This window comes from Cinclus cinclus, chromosome 28, assembly GCF_963662255.1.
Source record: "Cinclus cinclus chromosome 28, bCinCin1.1, whole genome shotgun sequence".
Classification (NCBI taxonomy): domain Eukaryota; kingdom Metazoa; phylum Chordata; class Aves; order Passeriformes; family Cinclidae; genus Cinclus; species Cinclus cinclus.
Window position 1 is genome coordinate 4,170,212 of NC_085073.1, and position 27,294 is coordinate 4,197,505.

The 27,294-nt window shown below is 63.7% G+C and overlaps 3 protein-coding genes across 3 annotated transcripts in view; 2 read left to right on the plus strand and 1 right to left on the minus strand.

The window, feature by feature from the left end:
- Nucleotides 1-8,197, plus strand: part of STK11 (serine/threonine kinase 11) — a 33,037-nt gene extending 24,840 nt beyond the window's left edge. Inside the window, exons 8-10 of the mRNA XM_062510319.1 lie at nucleotides 1,646-1,839; nucleotides 5,482-5,701; nucleotides 6,941-8,197. Of these exons, the coding sequence (XP_062366303.1) occupies nucleotides 1,646-1,839; nucleotides 5,482-5,690 (403 nt within the window). The 3' untranslated portion in view covers nucleotides 5,691-5,701; nucleotides 6,941-8,197. The remainder of the gene's footprint in view (nucleotides 1-1,645; nucleotides 1,840-5,481; nucleotides 5,702-6,940) is intronic.
- An 865-nt stretch (nucleotides 8,198-9,062) lies between these two features.
- On the minus strand, nucleotides 9,063-13,406 carry CBARP (CACN subunit beta associated regulatory protein). Its single transcript, XM_062510293.1, has 9 exons — nucleotides 13,359-13,406; nucleotides 12,637-12,782; nucleotides 12,488-12,549; nucleotides 12,022-12,187; nucleotides 11,781-11,955; nucleotides 11,434-11,586; nucleotides 10,896-11,103; nucleotides 10,598-10,781; nucleotides 9,063-10,275 (listed from the first exon to the last, which is right to left on the minus strand). Exons 1-9 carry the CDS (start codon nucleotides 13,404-13,406, stop codon nucleotides 9,099-9,101), a joined length of 2,319 nt encoding a protein of 772 aa, XP_062366277.1. The 3' UTR covers nucleotides 9,063-9,098.
- A 2,846-nt stretch (nucleotides 13,407-16,252) lies between these two features.
- On the plus strand, nucleotides 16,253-19,292 carry ATP5F1D (ATP synthase F1 subunit delta). Its single transcript, XM_062510381.1, has 5 exons — nucleotides 16,253-16,403; nucleotides 17,172-17,325; nucleotides 17,695-17,783; nucleotides 18,232-18,360; nucleotides 19,170-19,292. The coding sequence occupies exons 1-4, from the start codon at nucleotides 16,269-16,271 to the stop codon at nucleotides 18,352-18,354; spliced, it is 501 nt and encodes a 166-aa protein (XP_062366365.1). The 5' UTR covers nucleotides 16,253-16,268; the 3' UTR covers nucleotides 18,355-18,360; nucleotides 19,170-19,292.
- Nucleotides 19,293-27,294: the final 8,002 nt, after the last annotated feature.

Here is a 27,294-nt window from a genome sequence, read left to right on the forward strand (position 1 = left end):
GCCTCAGTGCCCCTGGCAAAACCGGCTGGTGGCTCCTCTGCCCCTGTGCTGCTGATCCTGCCAGGCTGGATCAGCCCAGGCTGGATTTGCTGTCTTGGCAGTCACTTCCTTGATGAACACAGTCTCCAAGGAAGGGAAATGGATTGATCCGATTAGGAGAGCGGTGTGACATGCACGTCACCAAGGAAGCCATCCATGGCATCTGTGAAGAGCCCTGGGCCAGAATTGAGTTATGCTGGTCCCACTCCCTTCCTACTGGCCCAGCAGCTGGGGTGGGCTTTGCTTACTCCTCTAGTGCCCCTTCAGGGACCAGAGGTGACAACTGCCAGCTGAGATCTGCAACAGTTCCTGTCCCTCTCCCTAAACGACACTTCCCTTCATGCAGACAAGGGGCTGCCTGGCTCCAAAACTCTATTGCTGCAGAGAAAACAGTTTAAAGATGCTGATGGTGAAGCAGTTTCTGGATGAGAGCTCACCCCTCCCTCGAATCGTGCCTGATTTGTCCCAGTAGCTGCATTTCCATTTGTTTATCTCCTCACTCCTCGCTTTTCCTGATAGTTTTGTTAGAATCCCACTTTTTTTTTAGGCCGACTGTCAAAGCAGTGTAAGACTAGAACAAAATTATAATTACAGCTCTGCGCAGGAGGTGCCTTCAGCCTTCCTTCCTGAAAGGAATTTGGAACTGGGGTGATAAAAACCAGATGGCTCAGGTTGGTGAGAGTTCTTGGGCTGGCTCAGGCCCTCCTCCATGGTTAGAGGCCAGGAGTTACTGGATGCCAACTGCAGGATGGGAAGCACTTGTGTCCCATCAGGCTTGTGTGGGCTGGAAAGGTGTGTTAGAGGTACCTGGGTCTGCAGGAACCTCTGCTCCCACCCACATTTAGGGGGTCACTGGGAGTGTGGCGGCTCCAGCAGCACTTCCAGGAAACTTTGGGTGCCCACATGCAGCACTGGGAGATGTCCCAGACAATCTGGAGTCAGAGTTCTGCTATTGGAGTATGATGAAAACCTAAGAGGTTTATCCCATCTGGCTCTGGGATGCTGCTGGGGAGCAGCCTGCTGGATTCCTGATCTGATTAAGAACAGCTTTCGGAGCTGATATCCTTTCCTGGCCAGATGGCAGCACAGGGTTTGATGGTGATAGGAGTCCCCCGAGACAGGGTGGGATAAAAAGATAAAGTAGAAGTGTTTCTGCTGTGGCCTTGGTGCAAACTGGCTTTTAGAGAAAACTGCTGCAGTAATTGCCCCTCTTCTCAGGCTGGGACCTACAAACTTGTGTCTGTGGGGATGGATCAGCCTCAACTTCGGGATAAGGGAAGTTCCTTCAGTCCTGCCTGCTTGGATAATAAAACTCAGGAGCTCTGGCAGCTCTGCTGATGTATTTTGACTTACAGGTAGCTTGGGCTGGAGTTGGTGATGGAGAGAATGGTTCTGAGCTGCCCTCTGTGCCTGTCCCTCTGTTCCTGTCCTGTGTGTCCTTCAGCACACTCCAATACCAACACCTGACCAGACCTTTTGGTTCCTCCTGACCTGCCATGGGTGGTGCTCCCAGCTTGGAATATTGGGGTGGGCTGGGGCCATCCTCATTGGAGGACTCCTGCATGCCTTGTGCACTGACCCAGCTCTGCCCTTGGGCTCTCTGCAGCTGGTTTAGGAAGAAACACGCTCAGGCAGAGGCACTGGTGCCCATCCCTCCCAGCCCCGAGACAAAGGACAGGTGGAGGAGCATGACAGCGGTGCCTTACCTGGAAGATCTGCATGGTTACAATGAGGAAGAGGATGATGACTTGTATGACATTGAAGATGATATCATCTACACTCAGGACTTCACAGTACCAGGTAGGGGAGAAGTGGCTATGGGGGGTTTTCTGTGTTTAAAGTTTTTTTAGGAAAGGCCTAGAGGTCTGAATAATCCTTTCAACAGAGAAGGAGATTCTTGGTTGTGGAATGGTGTGAGTGAGCCATGATCCTCCAGATTCCTCAGTCCTTGATTTGATCAACCAGGATGCCCCTCCCAGTGTTACTCCTGTGCCAGCTTCTTCCCTTCTCCCAGGAACAGCTGCTGCTGGACTCTGCTGTTCAGCACAGTTAATTCTTTGGACCAGTTTTGCTAGAATGAGTTATTTGTGAGCAGAGCCCTGAAATGACTCTGTCTTCAGGGGATGTGGCACACCTCCCCTACATGCTGGGAGACTGGTCCCAGCCTGACCCTTGCCTTCCTCAGCTCTGTGTCCATCCCAGCCTGGCCACTGATAGTGCTCCCCACATCCCCCATGTCCATCCCAGCTGAGCAGGATGGATGTCTGAGGTAAAGGATCACACGGGGATCAGTGACACCAGGAATTTCACCCTCCTCGTACAAACAGCAGCATTTAAACCCAAATCAGAGCTGTCATGGCAGATGACAGGCAGATTACTGGAAGATCTTCCATGTTTTCTATGGAATTTGTGCTGTTTCAGAGGGATTAGAGACCTAAAGGATGAGAGGGGCTGGTGAGGTGGGATGTGCAGTGTTTGTGGTGGGCAGGAATCCCCTCAACACTGGGAACACGCTTGTGGGAGGAGCAGGGTGAGGAGGGTCTCAGCACAGAACCTTGGTGGGTTTGTGAGGCATTGCAGAGGTGGGGGCAGCTGCAGAGGGAATAAATATGAATTTTTCCACCAAAGTCTTCCTGCAGCATCCCTTTGAACCTGCCTAATGCTGCATTTCTAGCAGTGATCCCACATTAAAATATAAATTAAAAGCCCCCTTGTACATGGGGGATCATTTTAGTTGTGGCTCTGCTGGGCAGCCAGAGCAGGAATGTGAGTGACTCATGGGTGGGGGTGGGTGTTGGGTTTGAGGGGGGAAGAGGAAACCTCATTAAATCCTGTGTTCTTCAGAGGAAGAAGGGGCTTTGAGGAAGTGCTTTCATTTTTAAAGGGTTATTTAAAGATTCATGCAGCTCTGTGGGGAGATGTAAATGTTCCAAGCCCCTGGTTCAATCGGTGTTAAACTTCCCATCCAGGGAAGTGCTAGGAGAGGATGGAGGAGAGGATGGCTGTGGCCTGGAGACAGAATCCTCTCACCACTCTTCCTGCAGTGAAGGGATGTGATCGGTGCTTTTGTGCTGCCTCAGGTCTAGAGGTTGAGCCCTGCTCTTTCCTGTCCTACATTAACCCCTCCTCTGCTGCAGCCCCATCCTGCAGCACCTGCTCCTGGGTTTTTCAGTCTGAGGCTGGAAAATACAGCCAGGACTGGAGCTTCTGAGCCAAGCCTGGTGTTCAGGAAGGTGCATTCCTGGCTGCTCACAGTGTCTGTGTGCTCAGTCTGACAAACAGCGATTCAAGAGCGCTTTGCGGTGTTGTTTTGAAACCTTTTTTGGTGCCTGAATGAGCTGGATGCAGAGCCATTAAGAATGTGAGGGGTAGCAGGGATGAGCAGCCACGTTCCTGGTTCCTCTCTCAGGCCTGCCTTTATTTATTTTATTTTTAGCCCTGCTGGTGGTGAGGGTGAGGTGGGCAGGAGCTGCTCAGGCAGACACAGCGCTGGGTCAGCGGTTCCGCGGGGGCAGCAGTTGCCAAGACTTCAGCCCGTGCTGAATTTTTATTTTCATTAATTTGAACGTCAGCAACTGTCATTGGTGGAGGAGGTAAAATTAGCTCACGATTCACCTCCCTCCTTGGTATCCATAATAGACTCCCCGGACTGTGCTTTTGAAGCAAGGAAGGAGGGGAGGAGGGAAGAGTCGCACAAAAGACAAATGAGCTGTTTGGATAGATTCTTTTTTCCCTCCCCAGTCAGAAATGTTAATTGACTTGGCCCGAGTTCATCTGAGGGAGGGGAAGGAGAAGTGCTCAGCTTTGCTCTGAATGGGGTTGTTTGAGGCTCTGCAGTCGTGCTGGTGGGATGGAGGGATGGGAGATAAAACCTGGAGCTCAGGGGTGCTGCAGCCAGGTTGTGCTGGGCTGGGACTGCAGCCTGGCCCGAGGGAGCCCCATGCCCCATGTCCCCTCTTCTAGAACTTGGACCCCTGAGCCCTTTCCAGCCATCACTCCTCCAGAGGGGTCAGGCACTGGAGGAATCCATAGCAGGACCATGAGCTTTGTGCTCCTGAGCTCTCACTGTGCCAGTCACTGCCAGAGTGCCAGAGGCACTGGCACATACCCTGGGGGAGGCCAGAGCACCCCCATCACTACAATCTCTTGTGAGTGGGCAGGGAGCTGTGCTGCTCCGGCCTGCTGGACACTGCAGGTGCCATTGGCTCCAGCAGTGTCAGGGTTGGGTGCCCAGAGCCTGGAGCTGTCCCTGGTCAGTCCATCCCTGTCTGTTCTAGTGGCAGGAGTGCTCTGGTAAGCAGCCACAAGCCAGTGATGGGGAGCTGTGGCAACACTGGGAGCTGTTGGGAGGGGGATACAGGGGGAGATCCAGGAGGGAAGCCATTGCAGTGTAACCCAGGATACACCCACTCCCTCCTTCCCCGTCTCTGGCAGTGGCCAGGCATAATGTGGCAAGGCACAGGGGTCTGAGATGGGACCCCCCACTGTGCTCCCACGGGGAGAAGCAGCTCTCCCACCACCCCTGTGTCCCCCCCCAGCTCCCAGCAGTGGGGTGATCGTTGGCGCAAGCGGAGCTGACGTCCCGCCCGGCCTTGGCGGAGAAAGGATTGAGCATCCTTTAAAGAAAATTATACATAATCGTCTTACAGCCTTTGCTTCCACTCAAACCTCTGAGTCATAACTGAAGGGCCCTGGAGCGTGACGTTCCTGCTGGAAGGAAATTGCCTCGGCTGGATCCGGTGGGGGCGAGCCAGGGGCCTGACGAAGCCTCTCCTCAGCCCCGAGTTGGGCTGGGGGTTGCACCCCGGGATGCAGCCACATCCCTCTGTCATCCCCGAGTTAGGGGATGTGACCAAAGCCCCTTGTGGCTGTGGCAGCAGGAGATACCTCTGGAAATGGCTGTTCACCTGCTCTGCTGAATCACAGGGAGCTGAGGAAGGGAGAGGGACTGATGGCACCCATCGGGGTGTTCCCTCAGGGGACAGTGACACACCTCAACCCCAGCCCTGCCAGGAGAGGCTGCACTGCTCCGTTCTGCAAACACATCCAGCCCCTGAGTACCCCAAATTTGGTACCTGGGGCTGGGACCTGCAGAGAAGGCAGGAGGAAGGGGAGTTGCCTCGTCCACTGATCTCCAGAGAAGTGAGGCTGCTGCCTGAGGTCTGGGGCAGGGCACGGCACACAGACAGTCCAGGGAGGAGGGGACATTGTGTGCTGGGGGAATGGGGGCCAAACCAGTCCTGGAGGGGAGCTGGGAGGGAGGCGCACTCTGCGGCTCCCAGCCTTGCACATCCCAGGTTGGGGTTCCCTCCCTTGCACTCCTCGCAGGCGCAGGAACAGGTTCAGATTTCCCACAGGAGCAGGACCCGTGCCATGCACTGGGAAGGGGATGCTCCTTGGGGAATCTGCTGCCACTCCCTCACCGTGGCCGTTCCCTTGCAGGACAGGTGCCTGAGGAGGAGGCCGGGCAGAACGGGCAGAGCCGCGGCAGGGGGCTGCCCAAGGCCGTGTGCATGAACGGGACGGAGCCGGGGCAGCTGAGCACCAGGGCCAAGGGTGAGCGCCGGGCCAGCTCCTCCTCCAACCCCTCCCGCAAGGCCTGCTCTGCCAGCAGCAAGATCCGCAAGCTCTCCACCTGCAAGCAGCAGTGAGCTCTGCCCAGGTACTGCTGGGGCACCCTGGGGTCTGCCCGAGGGGGTGGGGGGACATCTGAGCCTGCCCCAGCCATGGGCGGGGGGGAGGGAGTTGAAGGGTGTTTTGTAGTCTGGGTCCTGAGCATCCCTCTGCAGAGTCCCTGGTACCCAAGGCCTGCATCTCCTGTGGTGCTGGAGGGTGCAGAGCCCAGGGAACCCCCCCCCCCCCCCCCATGACCTGCTCTGCCCAGCTGGCTCTGCTCTGTTCTGCCCTGGTGTGTGACAGGTGCTGTACTGATCCCTCTCCCCTCCTGTACTATGGCCGGGCCGTGCCATGACATCCCCTTTCCCTTGCACCGGGGCCCCTCTGCCCTGCTCCTAGCCTCACCACACACCTGGATTTGGGGAGCACAGAGGGATGCTGAGCTCCAGGATGTCTCCAGAGAGGCCCCCATGGGACCTATCCCTGGCCTGCGAGGTGGCCCTGTCACCCATGGCCCGGCCACTGCCATATCCAAGCTGCTTCCAGGGGAAGCTGAGCCCACTCCCTGCTTCCCCCTCCCCCCGTCCTTCCGGCTCCATCCTCCCCAGCTCCAAGCCCTGTCCCCTCCTTCCCACCCCTCATTCATAACGGAGCCAGCAGTGACTCATGTTCAGCCTCATCCGCCCCCGGCCTCATGCTCGTCACAGCGCTGCTGGGGCTGAGCTGTTATCTCCTGGATCACGACCAGCTTTGTGGTGTGAAAAAAGCCCGAAATAAAAGCCGGATCCTCCCCCTGCAGCTGTCAGAGGCCCGTGGCAGCTCCATCTTTAATTCATGGGGGCAGTGAGTCACCTACGGGGGGTCAGTGCAGCCAGAGCCTGGGATGGGGCTCCCCGGACCTGCTGCTCCTCTTGCCTCTTCCTGCTTAGCTGCTGCTGGAAGGGGAAGCTCCGTGAGGGCTGCCCAAGCCTGGTTGGGTCACTCCCCCTCCCTTAGCCTAGAAACTTTTGGAAGGAAGGGAATGCTCCCCTCCTTGGCATAAATGATGTTCCTTGGTGCTGTTTTCTCCTCGGCGTTTTGCTTTGGGCAGGTCTGGGCTCACCTGGTTGAGGGGCCATGTTCTGTGGGAGTCCCCAAAACCTTCCAGGGGCAGCACAGGACTCATTCCCATGCCAGGGTGCCAGAGGGAGCCCCGGAGCAGGGTGCAGGGCAGCAGCAGAACCAGCAGCCCAAATTGGGCACCCCTTAACCCTCCCTAACCCCCTTGTCTCTGTTCTCCTCACAGCATCCCCAGGCCTGGGCCAGCCTGCATCCCCCTCCTCGCCCCAGCTCTGCCTCTCTCCTGGGACTGGACTGTGCTTGCAATCCAAAAGGAAACCAGAGGAAACCAACCAAGGAGCCCCCCTTCCCTCCCCACACCCCCTGCTCCAGCCAGCGCCAGGACACCAAGCTGCAGTGGCCGGACCTTCCCTGCCTGGACACCTGGAAGTTGAACTCTGTGGCTGCCGGGACGCTGCCCCCTTCCCCCAATCACTCTTTGCCAATCAAGACACTGATTCTGTTTTCAATTTTGCGATGGGAAGGGTGGGATGAGGGGTCGGGGGGGGTGGGACCCTCACCCCTGCCGGGCCCCCCCCCGGGCCATGTAGAGTCGTGCAAAGCCATTGCCGTGCACTTTATGTTTTAGACTACTGTTATATATTATATATTTTCCTCCTTTTTTTTTTGTTTTGTTTTGGGTTTTTTTTGTTTTGTTTTGTTTATATTTGCGGTATATTTAGAGAATCCTACACATCGTGATGTGTTAAAATAAACCAGATGAGGAAAGAAAAAAACAAAAACAGGTATTAAGACAAAGCAGAACTCTATTACACCTGCATGCTGCACGGGGGCTCGGAAGGGAACAGGGCCCAGGAAGGGCTCAGAGCTTGGGAAGAATCTGGGCTCTGAAGGGATTGGGGCACTGGCAGCCACTTGGCTTTTTTCTGCCTTTTGTTTTTTTTTTTTGCTTTTTCCCCCCTTTTTTCCTTTTTTTTTTCTTTTTTTTTTCCTTTTTTAAAGAAAAATAAAGTGAAAACAGCAGGTGGGTTTCATGTCCTTCCTCCTGCAGCAGGCAGGGTCAGGGGCACAAACAGCCCCTATTCCTCCTTTTCCTTTTGGGAGGGCACAGCCCCCCAGGCAAACCCTACACTTGTGGGGCAATGCCAGGCCCAGACACCCCCTGCCCTGACCCCCCCCACCCCTACAGCAGGCACCATCCCAGGAGGGGCAGAAGGTAAGAAAAGAGCTCAGAAACATCACGGTTGGTTGGTTTTGGTTTTTCTCCTTTGTTTATAGACTTAAAAACGCAGAGGTGATGGAAGGAGGGCTTTGGGCAGAGCCTGCGCAGAGGGAAGGGGCAACCCGGCCTCTACTCGCATGCAATGGAGGTTTGGGGGGACCCTGCATGTCCCTCCCCTGGCTGCAGAGTCCCAGGTGCCACAGCCACAGCTGGGCTGGGGCAATTTCTTTTTTTCTCTTTTTCACCCATCCTTTGAAACACAAATAAAAACTCAGTAAAAAGCAAACACACACACACACACAACCCCCCTGCGGAGCAGCAGCCGCCTCCGTAAAAATCAATAAATATCCTTGAGCTCCTGGGGTGGTGGGGGGCACTGGGGACCACCCACAGCACATGCTGGGGCTGCCCTGCTCTGCTCTCACCCTGTACCCTGGGCCAGGGCGGGCAGCACCAGGGGCACACACCAGGTAGCCCCCCCCCCCCCCCCCTCCGGGGGGTATTTTTGGGATCCCCGGGGCCAATCCTGCCCCCCCCCCAGCTCTTGGGCTGCCACTCTGGGCCCCTAGGAGATGTTTGAGCCCCTCAAGAGTCCCCCGTAGCCCAGGCCCCCTGCTTCCAGTTTAGATCCCAGGCTCCCTGCAGATCGGGGGGAGGGAGGGGGGGGATTGAGGAGATAACTCCCCTCTCCCCAAATTACCTCCTGGCAAGGGTGGCACCGCAGCATCCCCAGAGCGGGGACACCCAGCTCCGGCCCCTTCCTGGCGGGGACATTCCCGGCCGGACGAGAGGCTTATTGCTTGTAAAACCACGGAGAGAGGGGAGAGTGGGATGCCACGAGGGTTCAGCGGGACGGGGGCTCCAGCAAAGCCCCTCAGCGCTGACCCCCGGCCAATGCTCGGCTTCTCCTCCGTGCCCCGACCCTCGGGGCTCCCCCAGCCCTGGCCCTCGCTCCCGGGAGCCGGGGGGCTCGGCCACCCCACGCTACCGGACCCTCCCGCTCTAGGGGTACAGTCAGGGACCCCCACGTGCCCTCCTGGCCTGGGCCAGGACCCCCTTCCCACACCGGGCACCCCGTGCCGGCAGCAAGAGGGGACGGAGCCCTGAACCCCGGTGAGGGCCGAGCTCCCCTGTGCCGGGGTCTCTCCCCCTCACACTGAGCCTAGACCGCGCCGTGGTCGGGGGGGTCATCACTGGCCGCCACGGCCACCGTGCACTCGGGGGTCTCTCTCTCTGCTGCTTTCCTCAGGTGCCCGTAGAGCCGCTCCTCCAGCCCTCCAGCGATCTTGTCCATCAGCTCCGAGCCGGAGCCCAGCCCCAAGCACCTCCCGGAGCCGGGGCAGTCATGGTCCTCGGGGGGCTCGGAGCCAGCCTTGGGCTCGGGAGCTGCCTCTCCGGGCTCCTCCACGATCACCTGGATCTCGGGGTCAGGCAGCGCCGGAGCAGGGGCGGCCCCATCAGCCGCCTCGGCCGCTTCCTCATCGCCGGCGCTGACGATGCGGGGCAGGGGGCTGTGGAACCGGGAGTCCAGGGGATAGTTGGCGCTGTCGCCGCGGCGCAGGGGTGTCCGGTGCCGCTCCAGCGCCGGGTACCGCACGCCGGGGTCGCTGAACTGCTTCGTGTGCTGCCACTGCTTGCGCAGGTGGGTGCGGGAGCGGTGCTTCCCCCGCAGCGGGGACTCGTCGAACTGCGGATCGTGGCGCACGAAGGCGTTGAACAGCGCGTCCGTCTTCTCGTCGATGCTGTAGTCCCGCCGGGGCAGGCCCTCCCGCCCCGGGAACATCTGCCCGTACGGGGACCAGGCCAAGGGGCTGTGGGGACGGAGGTGTCCCCCACCCGCTGCGCCCAGGATCGTGCTCCCCCCGTCCTCCTCTTCCTCATCTTCCTCCTCCTCCGGCTCCCGGCCCTCGAAGCTCTCGAAGATGGTTCCTTTCCGCCCGGCGCTGGTGAAGCAAATGCGCTTCTCGGAGGCCGTCTGGTCCTTGGGGGGGCCCTCCTCGCCCCCCCGGCTGGGCGCCTCGATGGAGGCGTAGCCACTGTCCATCTGCAGCAGCTTGCGTGTGCCGGGCTCCGATTCCTCCGGCTTGGGCCGACCCCAGAACTTCTCCTCGGGGCCTTCAGCCTCGTCCAGGGAAGGGGAAGGGCAGGGGGGCACGCCGCTGGCAGAGGACACGCTGTCCCCGCCGTCGCTGCGCACCGAGTCCTGGTCGTTGCTGCGCTCGGAGGCCGCGTACAGCTCCAGCGAGGCGCGCAGGCTCCAGATGTCGTGATAGGCGCTGGGCTGCTCGGGCACGCCGGGCTCGCCGGGGCTGCCCGCGCCCCCCTCGCCTGGTTCTAGCCTGCGGGCACCACCCCGGTGTCACGTCAGGGACCGGACAGAGCCCGCAGGCAGCGGGCAGTGATGTGCAGCCCGGACGCTGCCGGCTCCACAGCAGTGCCATGGTGCCACCCAGTCCTCCATGCTGTCCCCACCACCGTTCTCACGCCTCAACCCAACTTCCCTCTCACCAGTACCCCCCAGACCCCTCACCCCAGACCCGGTTGCCACACTAGAGCCGCAGAGGCTGGAGCCCCCCATGCCCAGGGTAGTGCGGGGTCCCTCGGTGCCATCCTGGTGCCCGGGTCACCCATCCCCATCCCCTCTTATCTACTGAAAAATACCTGCCGAGAGAGGGTGGGGGGCTGGCGGGGGAGGGCAGGAAGGGGCCCCCCGCGGGGTGGAAGGACACATCGTCCGTGTGGGCAATGTACTGGATGATGTCGGTCTGATGGGGGTCCCGGTCCTCCTGGTCCATGCTCTCGCTGGCCGCCCGCTGCCTCTGGAACTGCCGACGCTTGGGGGACCCTGGGGGATGCAGGGCAGGGCTGAGGGAACAAACCCAACCGGCACCACCGGCCCCCCCACCCACACATATCCAGCCACCCTGCCCGGCCCCGTGAGGCCCTCGCTGACCCCCACCTCTGGTGTCCAGGCTGGACGCCCGCTGGGTGCTCTCCAGCTTCCACTTCTTGATCCTGAAGTAGGGGCTGGCCCCGTCCAGGCTGGCGTGGCGACGCAGGCGGGTGAAGAACTGCAGGACGGTGCCCTGGGGGGGGGTCGGGGGGGCGTCCCCGGGGCCGGCACTGCCCGCCCCAGCTGCCTTCCCACTCCTGGGTGCTGCTGTGAACTGGGGGTATGGGGGGGGGGGGGGGGGGGGCCGTGAATGCCTGCTCGGACCCAAGCATGACCCCCAGCCCCCCCGCATCCCACTCAGCTCCTTTGTCCGCTCCGCAGAGCTGGGCTGCAGCAGATGCACAAACGTCCCCCGGGGCAGGGACTAGGCGGGGGAGCCTGTTTCTAGCTGGATGCCCGCATCTCTCCCTGAGCCCTGGCACAGAGCAGGGGGGCAGGGATGGGATCTGGGAGAACAGGGAGGGAGCAGGACAGGACCCTTTGGGCTGTGCAGGCTGGGAGCCCCTTCACCCTCCCAGTCCCGGTCCCCCACACCAGCACTCACCGAGGGCCCCTCCCCGGAGTCGGAGGAGGCAGAGGGGCTGGCCTCTGTGAAGCTGGTGTCCACGGTGGAGTTGTAGGTGTCCCCGGGCAGGGCAGAGCTGGGGCCCACGGCATGGCTGGGGAGCACTGGCCGGGGCAGGGCCCCCGCAGGGGGCTACAAGGCAGAGCACACTCAGGGGGTCTGCACAAGGGTAGGAACCAGGAGGGGCCCCTACACCCCAGGACCTCCTGTCTCTACTTCCAGCAATGCCCTCAGCTCCCACTCTGGGCGCAGCAGTGCCTCCCTGGGGTGCTGCAGGATTCCTGGCCCATCATGTCCCACCTGTCCCTCAGGTGCTGGAGCCTCACCTGGAAGATGGCGAGACCAGGCTTGGGTGGGGGCAGGCGGGGGGTCATGGCCAGGCTGTTCTCGCTGGACTCGCACTCGTGGATGGTGACAATCTTGAGGGCAGGCGGCGGGAGGTGCAGGTGAGTCAGGCGGGCATTCTTCAGGTGGTGGAAGTCCCCCTCTGTCAGTGTGTACCTGTGGGACAGCTGAGTCAGGAGGGGCAGCCCCAGCCCCTGTCCCCGCCTCAGCCCAGAGCTTCACCTCCTCCCCTTCTCCTGGGTCTTCTTGCCCTGTTCAAAGAGCGCAGCCTCGTTAAAGGAGACGCGCCGGGCAGTGGAGGAGCTGGAGGACAGGAACCGCTCGCTCTCTGCATCCCGGTAGCTGGAGGATGACAGGCACTCGGGGTCCTCTGCTTTGCCGGTGATATCTGCAGAGAAGGGGGTCAGCAACCAGCTCCCCCCACCGTGGTGCACCCCAGCTTCCCCAGCTGAGGCTTGCTGCACTCATGGCCTCAATGCCAGCCTGGAATTCCCTGCTCCCAGCTGCCAGACCCGCTCCACAGCCAGGGATGGACAATGGAGGGTACAAGGAGCGTGTGGTGGTCACTGCCACGGAGCCGAGAGCTGCACCTTGGGAGGGGAGGGCCCAGGAGCTGCCTCACCGTCCCTCCCCGGAACTTGGGATGCAGTTGAGAGGGGGAGGTCAGCGCAGCACTCGGGTCACTCACCCTGCGCCTGTTGCGAGTCATCCAGGTAAGTGGTGTTGGTTTTCTCGGGGTCATCGCTGGCTCTAAGGGGGGAGCAGGGTCAGAGGTGCCCCCCGACCCTCCTCGCGGTGCCACACACCCCGGGGACAATGGAGTCACCCCTTGCCCACCTGGAGTGCCGGCGGTCGGCCTCGCAGCAGCGGCGGCAGATGATCAGGATGCCCGAGAGCAGGACCAGAGTGCCCCCGATGAAGATGGAGAGCAGGGCGAGGAGCAGCACGTACCCATCCTGAGGGGACACCTCGCCGGGCACCGCCTGCCCGGGGCCGAGGAGCTGAGCCGCGGGAACGCGCTGGGGGACCCTGGCCCATCCCAAACCTGCCCCCACCGCGCTGACGCCAGCGCTGCCCCCCAGAGCCGCCGCGTCCCCCCCACCCTCCACTCCCCCGCCGCCCCCGGGCCCTGCCTGCACCAAGGCAACGGCAGCGGGGGGGGGGGGGCTGAGCCTCCCGCGGCCCCCGCGCCGAGTGGGAATAGGAATGGGGTTCGGGATGGGGACAGCGACAGGACCCCCAACCTTGCCCCACTGCGGGGGTCGGTGCTCCCTCCCCCTGCCCGGGGAAGTGGGGCTGATCCGGCAGCAGCCCCCAGGCCCCTGGATCCCCAGCACCCAGCGCATCCCAGCGGTGCACAGGACACCCAGAGCTGTCACCTTCTCCCAGCACTGGCAGAGCAGGAGGTGACAGCGCGGCTGCTGCCGTCCCCACACGAGCTAAGACGCAAGCCCCACGGCAGCCACGAGAGCCCCACAGCTCCGAACATGCATCCCCCCTCCCGCGGGACCCCGAGGCCGGAGGCGTGGGGAGGGGCGGTAGGGACAGGCAGGACTCACCGTGGCGCTCTCGGTCGCGTTGTCCCAGGGTGTTGGGTCATCGCTCATGGTCTGTCCCGGCCCGAGCGTGTCCTGGGGCAGGGGAAGACAGAGGGAGGCACCGACCGGGACGGTGGGGCCGGGCCGGGAGCGGCGGCGGCGGCTCCTGCCCGGCCCCTGCCCGGCACCGCGGTGCGGAGCTGCCGGGAGGGACCGGGAGGGAGGGACCGGGATGGAGGGATGAAGGGAGGGTGTGCTCAGGGGAAGGATGAAGGGATGGAGGGTGTGGTCAGGAGCGAAGCAAGGATGGACGGATGGATGGATGGGGACGAGGAGGCAGAACCGCTGCCCCTCCCCAGGGAACCCCTCACTCCCCCCGCGCACAGCCCCCGGACTCGCGTGGGCACAGTCCCCGGCCCCGCGAAGAGTGGCCTCGGTCCCCACACCCGGCTGGGGCCGGAGCCCCCAAACGGTGACCGGTGCTGATGGCTAGAGCCGGCCCGGTGGGTGAAGTCCCTGCTCCGAGTCCGGGGTGACACCGCGCTGCCGTCCCCGGGGGCCAAACGCAGCCCCAGCCCCGCCGCCGAGGGAACCCCTGCCCGCGGAAGCTCGGGGGGAGCCGCGCTGGGGGCTCCCGGCAGGGACGGGGGGCAGGTGGCCGCCCCACAGCTCGTGGCGTGGGTGTCGCCGGAGCACGACGGGTGACGCTCGTGAGTCATCCCGAGAGCGGCTCCGTCACCGGGCTGTCCGCGCGGGGGGGACACCGAGGGGCCGGGGGGGCCGGGCCGAGCTCCTGAGGACCGAGAGCCGCCGGGACAGGGATCCCACTCCCCTCCGCGGCATCGCCCCTGCGGCCTTTGGGGACCCGGCGGGGACCTCGTCACCCTCCCGCGTATCCGGCCCTTCCCGGGGGCTGCCGAGCTCCAGCTCCCGCTGCGAAGCCGTGTGTCCCCTCCGTGTGTCCCCTCCGTGTGTCTCCAGGCTGCTGAAGGGGCTGAGCCTGAGCTGGGTGGGCTTTGCTGTGTCGGAGACCCCCGGAAGCAGGCAGGGGTGGGCACTTGGAAGCCTCTCAAAATTAGGTCAGTGAAAAATGTGAATGGAGCCCGTGAAGGGGTGGGGACTGTCACTCGTGGGGACAGCGCAGGGGTGGCCATGTCGCAGCTGGCAGTGAGGGACGATGATGGCTGATAGCAGCACTGTCACAGGTCGGGGTACCAACCCCTTGGAGGGACATCGGGGTGTTGGGGGTCTCCCGAGGAGGAGAACCCCCTGCCTACACCGGCCCTCGGGCATCTCCAAGTTGGTGGGGTGCAGCACGAGGTGAGGGGACCCATCCCGCGACCCCCAAGAAAGGGTAAGGAGGTGGGGCGGCCCCGCTTCCGACCATATGGGGGGACGCCGGGCGAGGGGCTACGGGATGGGCGCCCCATGGGCGGGATCCCTGTGGGGCACCCTCAGGTCCGAGACGGGGGGAGCTGGGGGCCGGGGGGAGCAGGAAGAATATCCCTCCTGTTCCCCATCATGGAGGAATCCCGTCTCCATGGCGACCCGACAGGAACAGGACGGCCATTGTCTGGAGGAGGGGGCCGGTCCCAGGGCTGTCCCCACCGAGGGGGACACGAGGCGGGACCCTGGGTCGCCGCCAGTGCCCGTGGCGGGGGCTCGGGGGACCCCGGCGGTGCCGCGCCTCCGCACGTGGGAAGGGGTGCGGGGGGCGGGTCGGGGCTGCGCCCCACGCGTGTGTGAGACCCACGGGGTCCGGCTGGACCGCGGCTGGGCTGGGGGCGTGTGGGGGACCCGCTCTGCCCCCTGTGACTGCAGCCCCGCTCCCGGTGACGAGGATGCGGTCAGGAATGTGGGGCGGGGATGGAGGCAGGGATGCGGGATTCAGGCAGGGATGCGGGATGCAGGCAGGGTTGTGGGGCAGGGATGGAGACGGGGATGTAGGATGCGCGATGAGGGATGCGAGCGGGGATGTGGGACAGGGATGAGGGATGCAGGCAGAGCTGGTGACAGAGCTGCCGACACGGCTGGTGACAGCGAGGCAGGAGCCACCGGGACCTCCACGCGCGGCAGGGCGTGATGGTCTCCGCTCGGCCGGGCCGGCTCCCTGTGTCGCGATAGGGGCTGTCGCGAGGCAGCGGAGCCAGACACTCACCTACAACCGAGACCGGGGCTCCATCGCCGCCGCTGCGCTCGGTGCGGCGGAGCGGCCCCGGGATTTATGAATGAACCGGAGCCGCCCCCGCGCGGCGCGGGCGTCACGTGGGGACAGGGGCTGCCCCAGCCCCTGCCTGCACCAGCCCTGCCCGTCCCGCCCGGACCCCCCTCCCCGCTCCTCTGCTTGCCCCACAGTCCTGCCTCTAACTCCTGCCTTCGGTCATCCCGTGCCCCTCCCTGCAGATCTGACTGTACTCCTGCTTTTATTCCTGCCTGTCCCAGCCTTGACTACACCTGTCTGCCCCAGCCCTGACTACAGCGCTGCCTGTACCAGCCCTGCCTACACCAGCCCTGTCTGCACCCCTGCCCTCACACCTGTCTGCACCAGTCCTTCCTGCACCACCCCTACCTGCACAAGCCCTTCTTGTATCCCTGCCTACATCCCTGCCTTTACCACTCCTGCCTGTACCTCTGCTTGCCCAATAGCCCTGATTGCACCCCTGTCTCCATCCCTGCCCCGGAGCCCCCCGAGCCGCTGGGGCACGGGCGGACCGGGGGCCGGGGGTGCGGCGGCCCCTCGGTACGGAGGCGGAGCGGACCCCCCCGCCCAGCACCACGACACTCGGCAGGCGGGGGAAACTACAACTCCCATAAGGCCAGGCGGTGCGTCGTGACGCTTTTCCTCCGCCGGGCGGCGCGCGGGGTGCGCTGGGAGCTGTGGTCCGGCGCCGTCCCGGCCTGCCCCGCGCCGCCGCCGCCGCCGCCGCCGCCATGGCCGCTATGTTCTGCGCCCGCCGCCTCCTCCGCCTCGCCCGCCCCGCACTGCCGGTGCCCCCCGCCCGCGGCTATGCCGATCCTGCCGGCGGCCCCGCTGCCATGGCCTTCACCTTCGCCTCACCCACACAGGTAGGCCCGGCCCGGCCCCAGTCCCTGTGTCCCCGCCGCCTCCTCGCCCGGTGTCTCCTGAGAGCCGGGGGCGGGCGGGACGCGGCCGGCGCTGCCGCCCCCGCGGGACTGTCCGTTCCCGGGGGCTCTGTGGTTCCCGGGGCACGGGCGGGCTGTCACAGGGCTGTCACCGGGCTGACCTTGGCCCTGACCTCGGGCCTTGCCCGCCTGCCCCAGGCGCTCGGTCCCCGCCGCCGCGCTCCCGGGGCCTGCCTGAGGCCGGTCCAGGCCTTCCAGCCCCGCTGCTGGACCCGCTGTGCCTGCCTGGCCTGGCCCCACCGCAGCGCCGCCGGCCCGGAGCGGGACACGGCCGGTCCGCCCCCGCCGGGCCCGGGGCTGTCCCCGGGGCAGGGCGCGGGCTGGCGCTGGGGACAGGGACAGCTCGGCAGCGTGGGCCGCAGCGGGGACGGCAGCTCAGGGCTCCCCACGCTCTTCCCAGGCTGCTCCCGGCTGTGCCGGCGCGTCTCGCCCACTCCCGACTCTGTGTCTCCATGTGCCGCCTCCCTGCCGTGCCCCTGGGAGCTGGGAATGCTTCCCCACTGCCTTTGCCAGGAGCTCTCCTCCAGAGTCCGGTTCCGTTCCCACCCTTTACAGGTGCAGCCTGTCCTGGGCACACCTGGGCGTGCTGAACCTGCCAGGAGCTGGGCTCTTCCCTTGGGATGGGCTCTTCCCTGGGCTCTCCAGAGCCACCACCCCTGGTGACTGTGCCCCTTTGCCCTCTCTATCCAGGTGTTCTACAACGGTGCCAACGTGAAGCAGGTGGATGTGCCCACGCTGACCGGCTCCTTTGGCATCCTGGCTTCCCACGTCCCCACGCTCCAGGTGCTCCGGCCAGGTGTTGTCACAGTCCACGCTGAGGATGGGACAGCCACCAAGTATTTTGGTGAGCGAAGCAGGAGGTGCTGGGGAGGAAAGGTGTGCATGGGGATGGTGTTCTTGGCACTTTCACAAGAGAGGCTCTGCCCATCCAGGTGTGGCCTGGTGCACTTCCAGGGATTTTTGCTTTCCTAGCCTGCTAGGGGCTGCTGGAAGCTGCTCTGGTAGCCATGGGCTGGGGTCAGCTCTTGGTTCTGCTCAGGCTCTTTGGGAGCACTTGCTGCTCCAGCTTGCCTTGGGGTGGGAGCTGAGTCCCTGAATGCTGGAATTGTGATCGGAGGGGGCCAAGGGTTTGTTTTGGGAAAGGATGGTGGGGATACCAGGGCTGAGGCACTCTGGCAGCCATGGCTGACCCACTCCATGTTGTGTTTTGCAGTGAGCAGCGGCTCTGTCACTGTCCACGCTGACTCCACGGTGCAGGTGCTGGCAGAGGAGGCAGTGACCATGGATATGCTGGACTTGGCTGTGAGTACCCAGAGATTTCCCCAGCCCTGGGTTCCCACCCTAGGGGGAACTTGCCCCCTTCTCTGCTCTGGGGTCCTTGTCTTGGGAGCTTCCTGTGCCCAGAACCCAGGGTTATGGCTGCACCCCTACTACATTTTGGGATCAGAGGCTTGGGGCTCCTCCTTGGTGAACTCTTTGGAGAGAGGGAGCTCTGCACTCTCAAATCTTCACACTGTTTCCCACTCCTTGGACAGACACTGACCTTGTCCTCACCTCCAGAGCAGCTTTTCCCTGCTGATAAGGTGTCTGAGGCCAGCACAGCTGTGTCTGTAGCTCTGTGGGGCTCCCAAGTCAGTGGGTCCTTGGCATCCGTATGAAGGACCAGTAGCTGCAGGGGAGGGAGGGAAGGACAGTCCCCTCTCCTGCAGTGTCTCCCAATGACACACATTCTTTGTGCCCTCATGTCCAGACTGCTAAATCCAACCTGGAGAAAGCTGTGTCAGAGATGGCAGCAGCATCCGATGAAGCTGCTAAAGCAGAAGCTCAGATTAAGGTAGAAGCTAACGAAGCCCTGGTAAAGGCTCTGGAGTAAATCCAGGTGAGGTTCACCTGCAGCCTGGCTAAGCATCCAGACCTGCTCCAGGGCCTGCTGGGCTGGGTGAAGGGATCTGCCTTGTTTTCGGGGAGCAGTGACCACAGCTGTCCCTTGCCAGGGTCGGGCTTCAGCTCTGGGGGGGCTCATAGGGGTCCCCAGCCCAGAGGTGACCTGAGGCTGGGCTGGGCTGTGGCACTGTGGGGTCCAACCGTGACACTGTGGAGTGCAGCCCAGCTGTGACACTGGAGTTCAGCCCTGAGAAGGGTGGGTGGATGGTGCTGGGACAGACTGGGAGCTGCGGTCACTGCTGGGGCCTTGCTGGTGCCCCAGGTCCCCACTGGGACTGGCCATACCTGGGAACAGCTCAGGGGCAGAGGGGAGATGCTGGGCCCCACAGGGAGAGCAGCATGTGACCTTTGTCCCACACACTCCCACTAAAGACAAACAGCTTCAGTCTCAAGGGAGGTGAGGCCAGGCTCTTACCTTGTGGCCTCTTTTTGCTCTGCCCTGCACAGACTGTGCCTTATCCCTTCCCTTCCCACGTGCTGGCAGCTGGGAACTGCGGCACTGTGTGCTGTGCAGGGCTGTGAGTCACTGACAGCCTCCAACAGGCTCAGCCTGGAGCACAGGAGGGCACCAGCTCCTGTTCTCTCCTGATCTCTGGTCCAGGTGCTCTTTGGTCCTAGAGAGCTGGTGGCTCATGTTTACTCACAGCAGTTGAGCAGCTGGAATGGAACCCAGCCTTGGGATTGAGATCCGTGGCCCAGCCGAGCCCACCCCACGCTAACCCGACCCACCTTTGTGTTTTGCAGGAATCCCACTGTGGATGCAGAACTCCCAGCCTGTCCCTGTTCTGCTCCCCAGGATGTACAGATGGAAGGGACAAATGGAAGCGGAGAAATGGTTCTGATCAATTAAAAGGAAATGTGACCCCCTCTTGTGGCACCTCGCCTTCTTCCCAGGCAGCAATTGCAGCTGGGAGCAGTTCCCAGTTCCTGCCCCAAGGCAGATTCATCCTGGGAAGGGGTCACCAGCACTGCCCTGGGGTTTGGCTGGGCATGCCCAGGGGACACCCATCCTTGGGAGGTTCATCGTCATCAGACAGGTTTATAATCCCTGTGTGCAGCCACCTCCATCTCCAGTAACCACTTGGACAGCAGGATTTCAGCAGCACAGGAGGAGTACAGGTCTGTTCCAGAGCTGTCCTCTGCCAGCTCCCTGCCCCAGCACTGGCTCTGCCTCAGCCTCCTGGCTCCAGTGCTGTAGGAATCCATGTTGGCACGGCACAGTGCTTCCCGCAGCTGGCCAGCAGCTGCTGGGCTCTGCCCCACCCCTGCTCCTGCAGACAGGCTTGGTGTGGAGAGGGAAGCAGATGCTGTGCATGGTGGGAATCTTTCCTGCTTCCGTTCGTGCTGGGCATGGCTGGAGCCACTCTGCTGAGCTTGGTCCTCGGTGGGTGCAGCCCTGTCTGAGGAGGACACCCGGGGTTCCTTGAGGCTCCTCAGCCCAGGGAAGCAGGAAGGGCTTACTGGGCCGCGGCACCACTGGGAAAGGGGCGGGTCCGGCAAGGGGACGGCTCTGCCTTTGCCAGGCATCCGGGGTGTGTGTCCTGCTGCACCAGCTGCTGCCGGGCCCCTCGCTCCGTGCCACCCTCCCACAGCTTCCCAGAGGGATTTTGGGTTTCCACTACTGTGCAGAGCTTGCATCCCTTCCTCTGCGTCGCTCTAATCCGCTTTTCCCTGCAGTGTTCCAGCCGGGGAAGGTGCGTTGGCTGCCTGTGAGGTCAGCGCTTGCCGCTCCGGCCTCCTGCGGGCCCCGCGTGGCTCCCGTGGCTCCGTGCTCAGAGCAGGGCACGGCTATTTTCAGCACTGCCACCCAGGATGTAATCTTGGCTGCCTCCTCTTCTCACCGCCACCTCCTCCCCCTCCTCTCGCTCACTCTGTCTTTCTCTCCCCCCCCTTCACAAGTGATCAAAAATAGAGCCCGTGGTGTTAAATTTCTCACTCTGTGGCTTATTAAAAGCCTCCGAGTGCCTGACGCGGAGCCTATTTGAAGCTCAGCCGACTTCCAGCTCCTGAGCTTGCTCCAGTGCCTTTTCCCCTTCCCCTCTCATTCTTTTTTTTTTTTTTTCTTAAAGGTCAGACTTTGCACAGAGCACGAGCAAATCTTCAGAGTCAGAGCTGTGCTAATTAAAACATCTTGGGAATTACTGGGGCCAGCCGGCTTGCTTCCCTCTCCCGCTGCCCCTCTCTGTCCCCAGCTGCTATTTCGGCTGCGTGAGCCTCCCCCGGCACACGCAGCCGCGCTGACGGAAGGTGGCTGCCTTGGGTTTTTCATTTAATGGAAGAGCGTTGGCGAGGCCGGGAAGCTGGGGAAACGGCCAGCTGCTATTTTTAGGATGGGGAAAAAAGTGTCTCCGTCAGCGTCCTCTCACCAGTTCTTCCCACTGCCTCCTGCCAGCGCCGGGGGAGCTGTGAGGGTGCTGAGGGATCCGGTCCTGCCCCCCTTGCAGGGTGCCCTTGGCTGGGTGCTCCACAGCCTAATGCCTGCTGGGACTTGTAGGCTGTGTTTGGGGGGAGCAGTGAGGGTCCCTTCCATGTCCAGAGACCCTGGGGATGGGGCCTCATGGATGCAAGGACAAGGATTTGTCCTGAGCCAGGATGGGAGCAGCGCTGGGCAGGGACTGTGGGTGTCTGGCTGGTAGCATCATAGCCCTCCTCACCCTGAGCTGCACTTTTGGGGGTGCAGGGCATGTGTGGGTGATTCCCTGTGTTCCTCTGCACTCCCAGTTCAGCCTGCTGCCTGCAGCCTCAGCTCTGAGCCCCTCACCTCTGCCTCCAGCCCTTCCCCTCCCTGCTCGTTATCTGGCTCTGCAGAGCCACGTTCTCCTCCTCTCCTGGCTCCCACTGCCCATGCCAGAGCCGCCATCAGTCACATCCTGCTGCATGCCATGAAAATTGCCTGACTCGGTGCAGGGGGTGTGTGACTGCAGCTGCTCCAGAGGCAAATCCCTTTCCTGCTCCCAGCTCACTGTGCAGGTGCTGCAGGGATGAGCCCAGCTTGGCAGGGAGGCGGGGGGCAGCCCTGGTGTGGAGCATGATGTGATTCAGCAGGTGACTCTGCCTCCTCTTCCCCCCACCCCACATCAGCCTAGATTGTGACACCAGTGTGGCACTTTCCTGTCCCTGGAGTGCTGGTGCCTGCCTTGGGGCACGGCAGCCTCCATCCGTGGTTCCTGCCTCTTTTTTGGGGTGGTGTGTGCCGAGGTGCCCCTGCCTTTGGGTCCCTGCCTCTGCTGGGGCCATTCAGGACCGGGAGCATCGGCAGTGTTGTGGAATTATTCCAGGGAGCCCGGGACCTGTTTGGCTTTGGGCTGGGGCGTGGTGGGTGTGAGAGGGGAAGGGCTGCCCGGAACATGGTGGGAGAAGAGGAGGGCTGGTGTTGCCCCCTCCCCACCTCCTCCCTTTCCACCCAGGGCTCTCGCCCATGACTCGCATCCTCTGCTGCCAGATGGAGGGTGTGGAGCGGGGCCGGGAGCGCTCGGAAAGTGAAGCATCACGGATTCTGCCGGCGGCGTCGCTTCTCCGGGGGATGATTTCCGAGACTGGCCGCGTTCTGCCAGGCCAAATCTCCCGGTGCTGGCGGCCCTCCCTGCGTTTGGCCGCGTGGCATTTCCCCGTCCCACCCAGTCCCGAATGCAGGCGAAAGGTTCCAGCTCTCCTCTCTCTGCAGGAAAAACAACCCCAAACCCCACCGCAGCCCCAGGAAGCCCCGCTCCCGCCGGGCTGACTCATCCGGCAGAGCCGCCCCTTTCCCTGCCCAAACCCTGGCGCGCTGGGGATCCTGCCAGTCCCAGCTGCTGCCCCGCACCATCGGTGCCCACCCTGATGCTGCGGGGTGGGGGTACAGAGGCTGCCCCCACCCCTCACACTGCCAGGGGTAGCAGGATGTGGCAGCAGCTTCCCCCGGGCAGTTCCCTGCCAGTCCCCAAGGACTGGCAACACCTGGGTGCAGACCTGGCCCCCTCCCACCCCCAAGCCCGCGGGTGCTGCCGCTGGCCCTGGCGTGGGAAGGTCAGCGGAGGCTCCACACGCTGCCAGCACAGCCCGGAGTGTCCTTGGGCCATGCTGCCCTTGGGCAGCTTGAAGGCCGAATCCTCACGGCTTCCTTAGGATAGAAGGGGGGCTGCTGTAATGATTAACCAGCCCGCGTTAATCGTTCCGGCCGGCAGCCTTTTTCCTCTGGGTTTCCAGCTCTGGAAAATGCTCCTTTCCCGACACCCTCCCACGCACGTGGCCCTGCGGAGGGAGCGTGGCACAGTTCAGGGAAAACCCTGTGGGAAGGACCGGGACCTGGCTCGGGGTCTGGTACCGGGATCTGTCCTGGTGGGGCCCCTCGGTCCCGGTTCTGGGGGTGCTTTGCCTGCAGCGGGGAGCGTCGTCCCAGCGGCCTCACCCCCAAAATCTGGGCACAGGAGCAAGCGCCGGCGGGTGTTGCAGCCAGCACGACAGAGCTTGTCATGCTGCTCCCGGGCCAGCAGCCCCGGAGCACCGCGCTGGCCACGCGGCAAACCTTGGCCCGGGGCACGTTGTCTCGTGGGGAAACTGAGGCACAGATGGGGAAAACCACTGGCAGGCTGCGGAGAGTGGGAACAGGACATGGGAATCTCAGCCCGTGCTGCTGTGCTTGGAGATTCCACTCCTGTGCAGGGGCCCCCCGGGAGCTGCCGGAGTCAGGCAGGGGGCAGTGGGGGCAGCGCACTGCCCTGGGGGCCCCAGGTGCCTTGGCAGGGGCTCTGTGCCCCGTGGCCATGGGCACGGCCATTGCTCGGGGTGGCCTTGGAGGCCACTCGCACTTGGCTCTGCTGGAGGGGGCCCAAAGCTATGGGGGGCAAGAGGGCGTGCGTGGCCCCGTGCTGGGGGTTCCAGCAAAGCCCCCTCCCACCGCCTCCCAGCCGGGGCCGTAACTCGCACGGGGCAGGGGGAGACTGGGGAGGAAGCGGCTGCCAGCTGGGCTCGATGCCGGCTACAAAGGCGGCCCAGAGAGCCCAGCGGAATGAGGTGGCACCCGTCCAGGTTCCCACGGTGGCCCTGGTGCAGAAAATACACCCGGAGCTGGTGGCGGTTGCCACAGCAATGGGCTGGGTGCCACGCCGTGGAGGGGGGCACGACCCCGGACCCAGGTGTGCCGGCACGGGACCCCGGTGCAGGGCGGTGGGACCTCCATGGGGTGGTGGAGCTGGGTGCTGGCAGGGACCAAAGGCTCCTGCCCCGGCTCCCGCTGCCTCCGCCCGTCTTTGATGTGCCGGGACTTCGCCCTTGGTAAAGCTGGGAGGTTCCCAAGGAGTTCTCAGCTGGATCCCGGCATCCAGCAACCAGGTGCCCGGTGCAAGCCCCCCGCGAGTCCTGGGGTTCCATCCGCCGCTAGGTTCTTTTTGCCCCGCTGCAGCCAGGGGCTTGGAGCCCCCGCGGGCTCCCCAGTTCCAGGCGGGGCCGGGAGGAAGCGGCTGCAGCTGGTCCCGGCGCTGGGGCTCTTCCTGGCGGGGCTGGCGCCGGGCTGGGGCGTGGGGTGGGGAGGGCAAGCCGGGGGGGCCGGGGCCGCTGCCCTCCGGGATGCCCCGCATGCTGCAGGGAGGGGTCGGCAGCGCTTCCATCGCCATTCCCTCAAAGGCCACCCCTCCGCCGGGTATAAATAGCAGGATTGAGGCCTGGCGTGACACTGGAGTCACTTCTGCCACCACCACCTTGGTTGTCGTTCCCCCCCCCCCCCCCCCCGCCCCGCGGGACCTCAATGGAGTCATTGTGCGCTGCGGACCCGCAGGGCACGTCCTGAGCAGCTGCTGGGCCTGACTCCGGCTCCCTCCCCCACGCGTCGGGGGCATCGATGGGGCGCGGGGGTGCCCCCGCAGGGTCTCACGCAGGGAGGGTGCTACGAACCTCCCCGCTGCAGGCGAGAGCCAGGCGCGGGGCGGGCGATGTCTTCGCACCGTCCCCGTCTCCACCTGGCCGTGCCGGCCCTGCCGTCCCCTCCCTGCCCGGGCAGCGCCGGCAGCTGCTGTGGGGTAATGACGGGGTGTGCCCGCCCGCCCCGGGCTGCGAGCGGCGCGGGAGGCTCCTGCCACCCAGCAAGACGGGGCCAGCCGGGCGCGGAGCTTTGCTGCCGCAGCCGGCGCGGCCACACCTGTGTGGGCTGAGCGGACCCCGCTCCCACCCGACACCTGCCCGGCCCAACCAGCTCCTTCGCGTCCCGGCCGCCCGCGGACAGGCCGCTGCAGGCAGGGCCCCCCGGGCCAGGCAGGTGCAGGAGGCGGGAGAGCCCGGAGAGCTGGGGGCGCTCAGGGGACCTGGAGGAGTCAGAGCTGCTGGTGCCCGGGAGCTCCGGGGACTGGAGTGGCTGTGAACCCACTTGTGCCGACGGGATGTCCCCGTTCCTGCTGTCCCCTTCTCACTTCCCCACATTGTGTCCCCCGTCCGGCCCCACATCCTGTGTTGCAGATAGGCCACAGCCCCGACCCCGGCCGGCTGCAGTCCCTGTGCCCAAGGTAGGGCGCCCTAAAGGTGCAGGGTCCTGCCAGGGGGCTGCAAAACGCCTCTCCCCACCTTCTGCAAATTCCTGGGAGGCTGTGGGAGAGGCAGCATCTCCTGTGGGCAGGAACCCTTTGACAGGGACAGATGTGAGGTGCTGCAGCCGCCTGCGGATGTGAGTGGGTGGGTTCTGGGCAGGGCTGCCTCCCGCGGGCCAGCACCAGCCCAGATGGCCACGGGCTCTGATGGAGCTGAAGGCTCTTTTGGCAGCCCAAAGTTTAATGAGGGGCTGTCGGGCTCCCTCTGATCCTTCCGCCCATTATCTAATCGGAGCAGTGCATTTAAAGGCCACAGTGCAGGTGAGTCACTTCCCCAGCCGGTGCCTCAGTTTCCCCACAGGTCTGGTGCTGGGATGAGCTGAGCCCAGCTCCTCACAGCGTGGCTCGGCACTGGGGAATGCGGCATGGTGGGTCTGGCCCAGGGCTGGATTCCTCCCTCAGCTCCTTGTGACACACCTGGACCCCAGGCACGGAACCTCCCTTGACCCCCTCACCTGGGCATGGGGCCCCGCTCCAGCCGGAGAGTCCGGCGGTGCTGGGACATCCCAACACCGGAGTGCCTGGCAGTGCCGGGCAGGGGCACCCACACTCCACCCACAGCGGCTTCGTGGCACCCGGCCCATGCCGATGCCACACGAGGTCCAGCTCTTTTCCCCGTCAGGATTTCCTGCTGCTGTTCCCAGAATGGGCCGTGGTCTTGCATCCGTGGAGCGATTCCACGCAGCCGGGAACCCATCAGAGCACCGGTGCCAGGCACGGGAGAGGCAGCAGCACCAGCGATGCCCCGGTTATCCCCCCTCCCGGTGTCGGGAGGGCCGGGCAGGCGGCTCCATCACCGTAAACAGGAACTGCGGCCGCGGGGGAGCGCGGGGGGCCGGGAAGGGAGGGGGGGCCTGCGCCCATGGCCGGGTGTGGGAACGTGGGTGTGGGAGCGTGGGTGGGGGTGCAGCACCCACCGGGACCGAGCGAGCCCGGGGAATGTGTGCACACATGGAGCTCGTGTGCCGCTGTCTGTGTGCGGGGTGAGCGCGCGTGGCTGTGCACACGCGTGTGCCCCTTCTGGGGGAACGTGTTGCGCTCGTGTGTGAAGGGACAAGGCCAGGAGGAAGTGCCTCCTCCCGTCCTCATCCCGCCCGAGTCGGGCTTTCCTGGGGCACATCCTGCCTGCATGGATCCTGTTCCTCCTTCGAGGTTTTGGGGGTCAAGGGGTTCCAGCCTTGCAGGGGGGTCAGGGACGGCACTGAGCCCACACCAGGTCTGTGTGTACCCCATTCCATGCTGGGCTGTGGGGTTACCAGCTCCCCGCCGTCCCCCCCAAGGCGGGGGAGGGTGGAGAAGTGCCCGCGGCCCCGCGCTGGCACCGCACTCCCCGCCCGGGTGAGGTTCCCGCATTCCTGAGGCGGCTCCAAGGGGAGCGGGGGCAGGCGCGGGACGGGAATGCCGCGGCGTTGAGTGTGTGCCCGTGTGTCAGAACGTGGGGCAGCCCGGCGGGACACCCGCCCCAAGCCCCCTCTGCTCCCCGCCGAGCACCGGGATCCCCTGCTGGCATCACCCCCGGCTCTGGGCACGGGTTCGGGATCCAGCCCACAAGGTTCTGCCACCCTGTGTGCGAGCGTTCCCAGGACTGGGGATGACGCCTCGCGGGATGAGCCCACGGTGAGATCAGAGGGCTGGAGTACGATGGGATGGGTTGGGATAGGGTGGGATGGGATTGGCTACGGTGGAATAGGGAGTTACTTTCCCTCGGGTTTACAAGGCTGGGTCACCCCAGGAACAAGGTTCTGTGTCTATCCACTGAGGCTCCTGAAATCCTGAGTCCTTCCCCTCCCCAAGGCTGGCAACTCGCTTAAGCATTTAAAATAATAATAATGATAATAACAACAATAATAATACCACCACCAACAGCTGAGCTGTCGGCTGACTCCTGGAGCCGGGATTTAAAACAAACCAAGAAATGTGGCAGCGTCTGGGAAACAGCCTCTGGCGCTGAGGGAGGGGTGTGGGGGTCAGGGGGTGCAGGGGGCACAGGAGATGTGGGGAGTCAGGGCTCTGGTGCCTCTTGGTCACAGTGGGCAGGGGGTCTGTCCCCTGGGTGTCCTTTCTCACCCTGACAGTTTCCTGCCCGTGTTTGCAGGGCTCCCCAGGCACAGGAGCTGAGTCCTGCCCTATGGGGGGGTTTTAGCCCCTGGCTGTGCCCCGGGGAGGGTCCCACTGGTGGGCGCAAGCTGGCAGCGTGTGCCCATGGTACTGCTGGAACCACCAGGACCTCTCCTGACCCAAATTCGACCATTGCAAAAATTGCCACACCATCACAGAGCTGGGGGCAGGATGGAGCTTGGGAGACACTAGGCCCA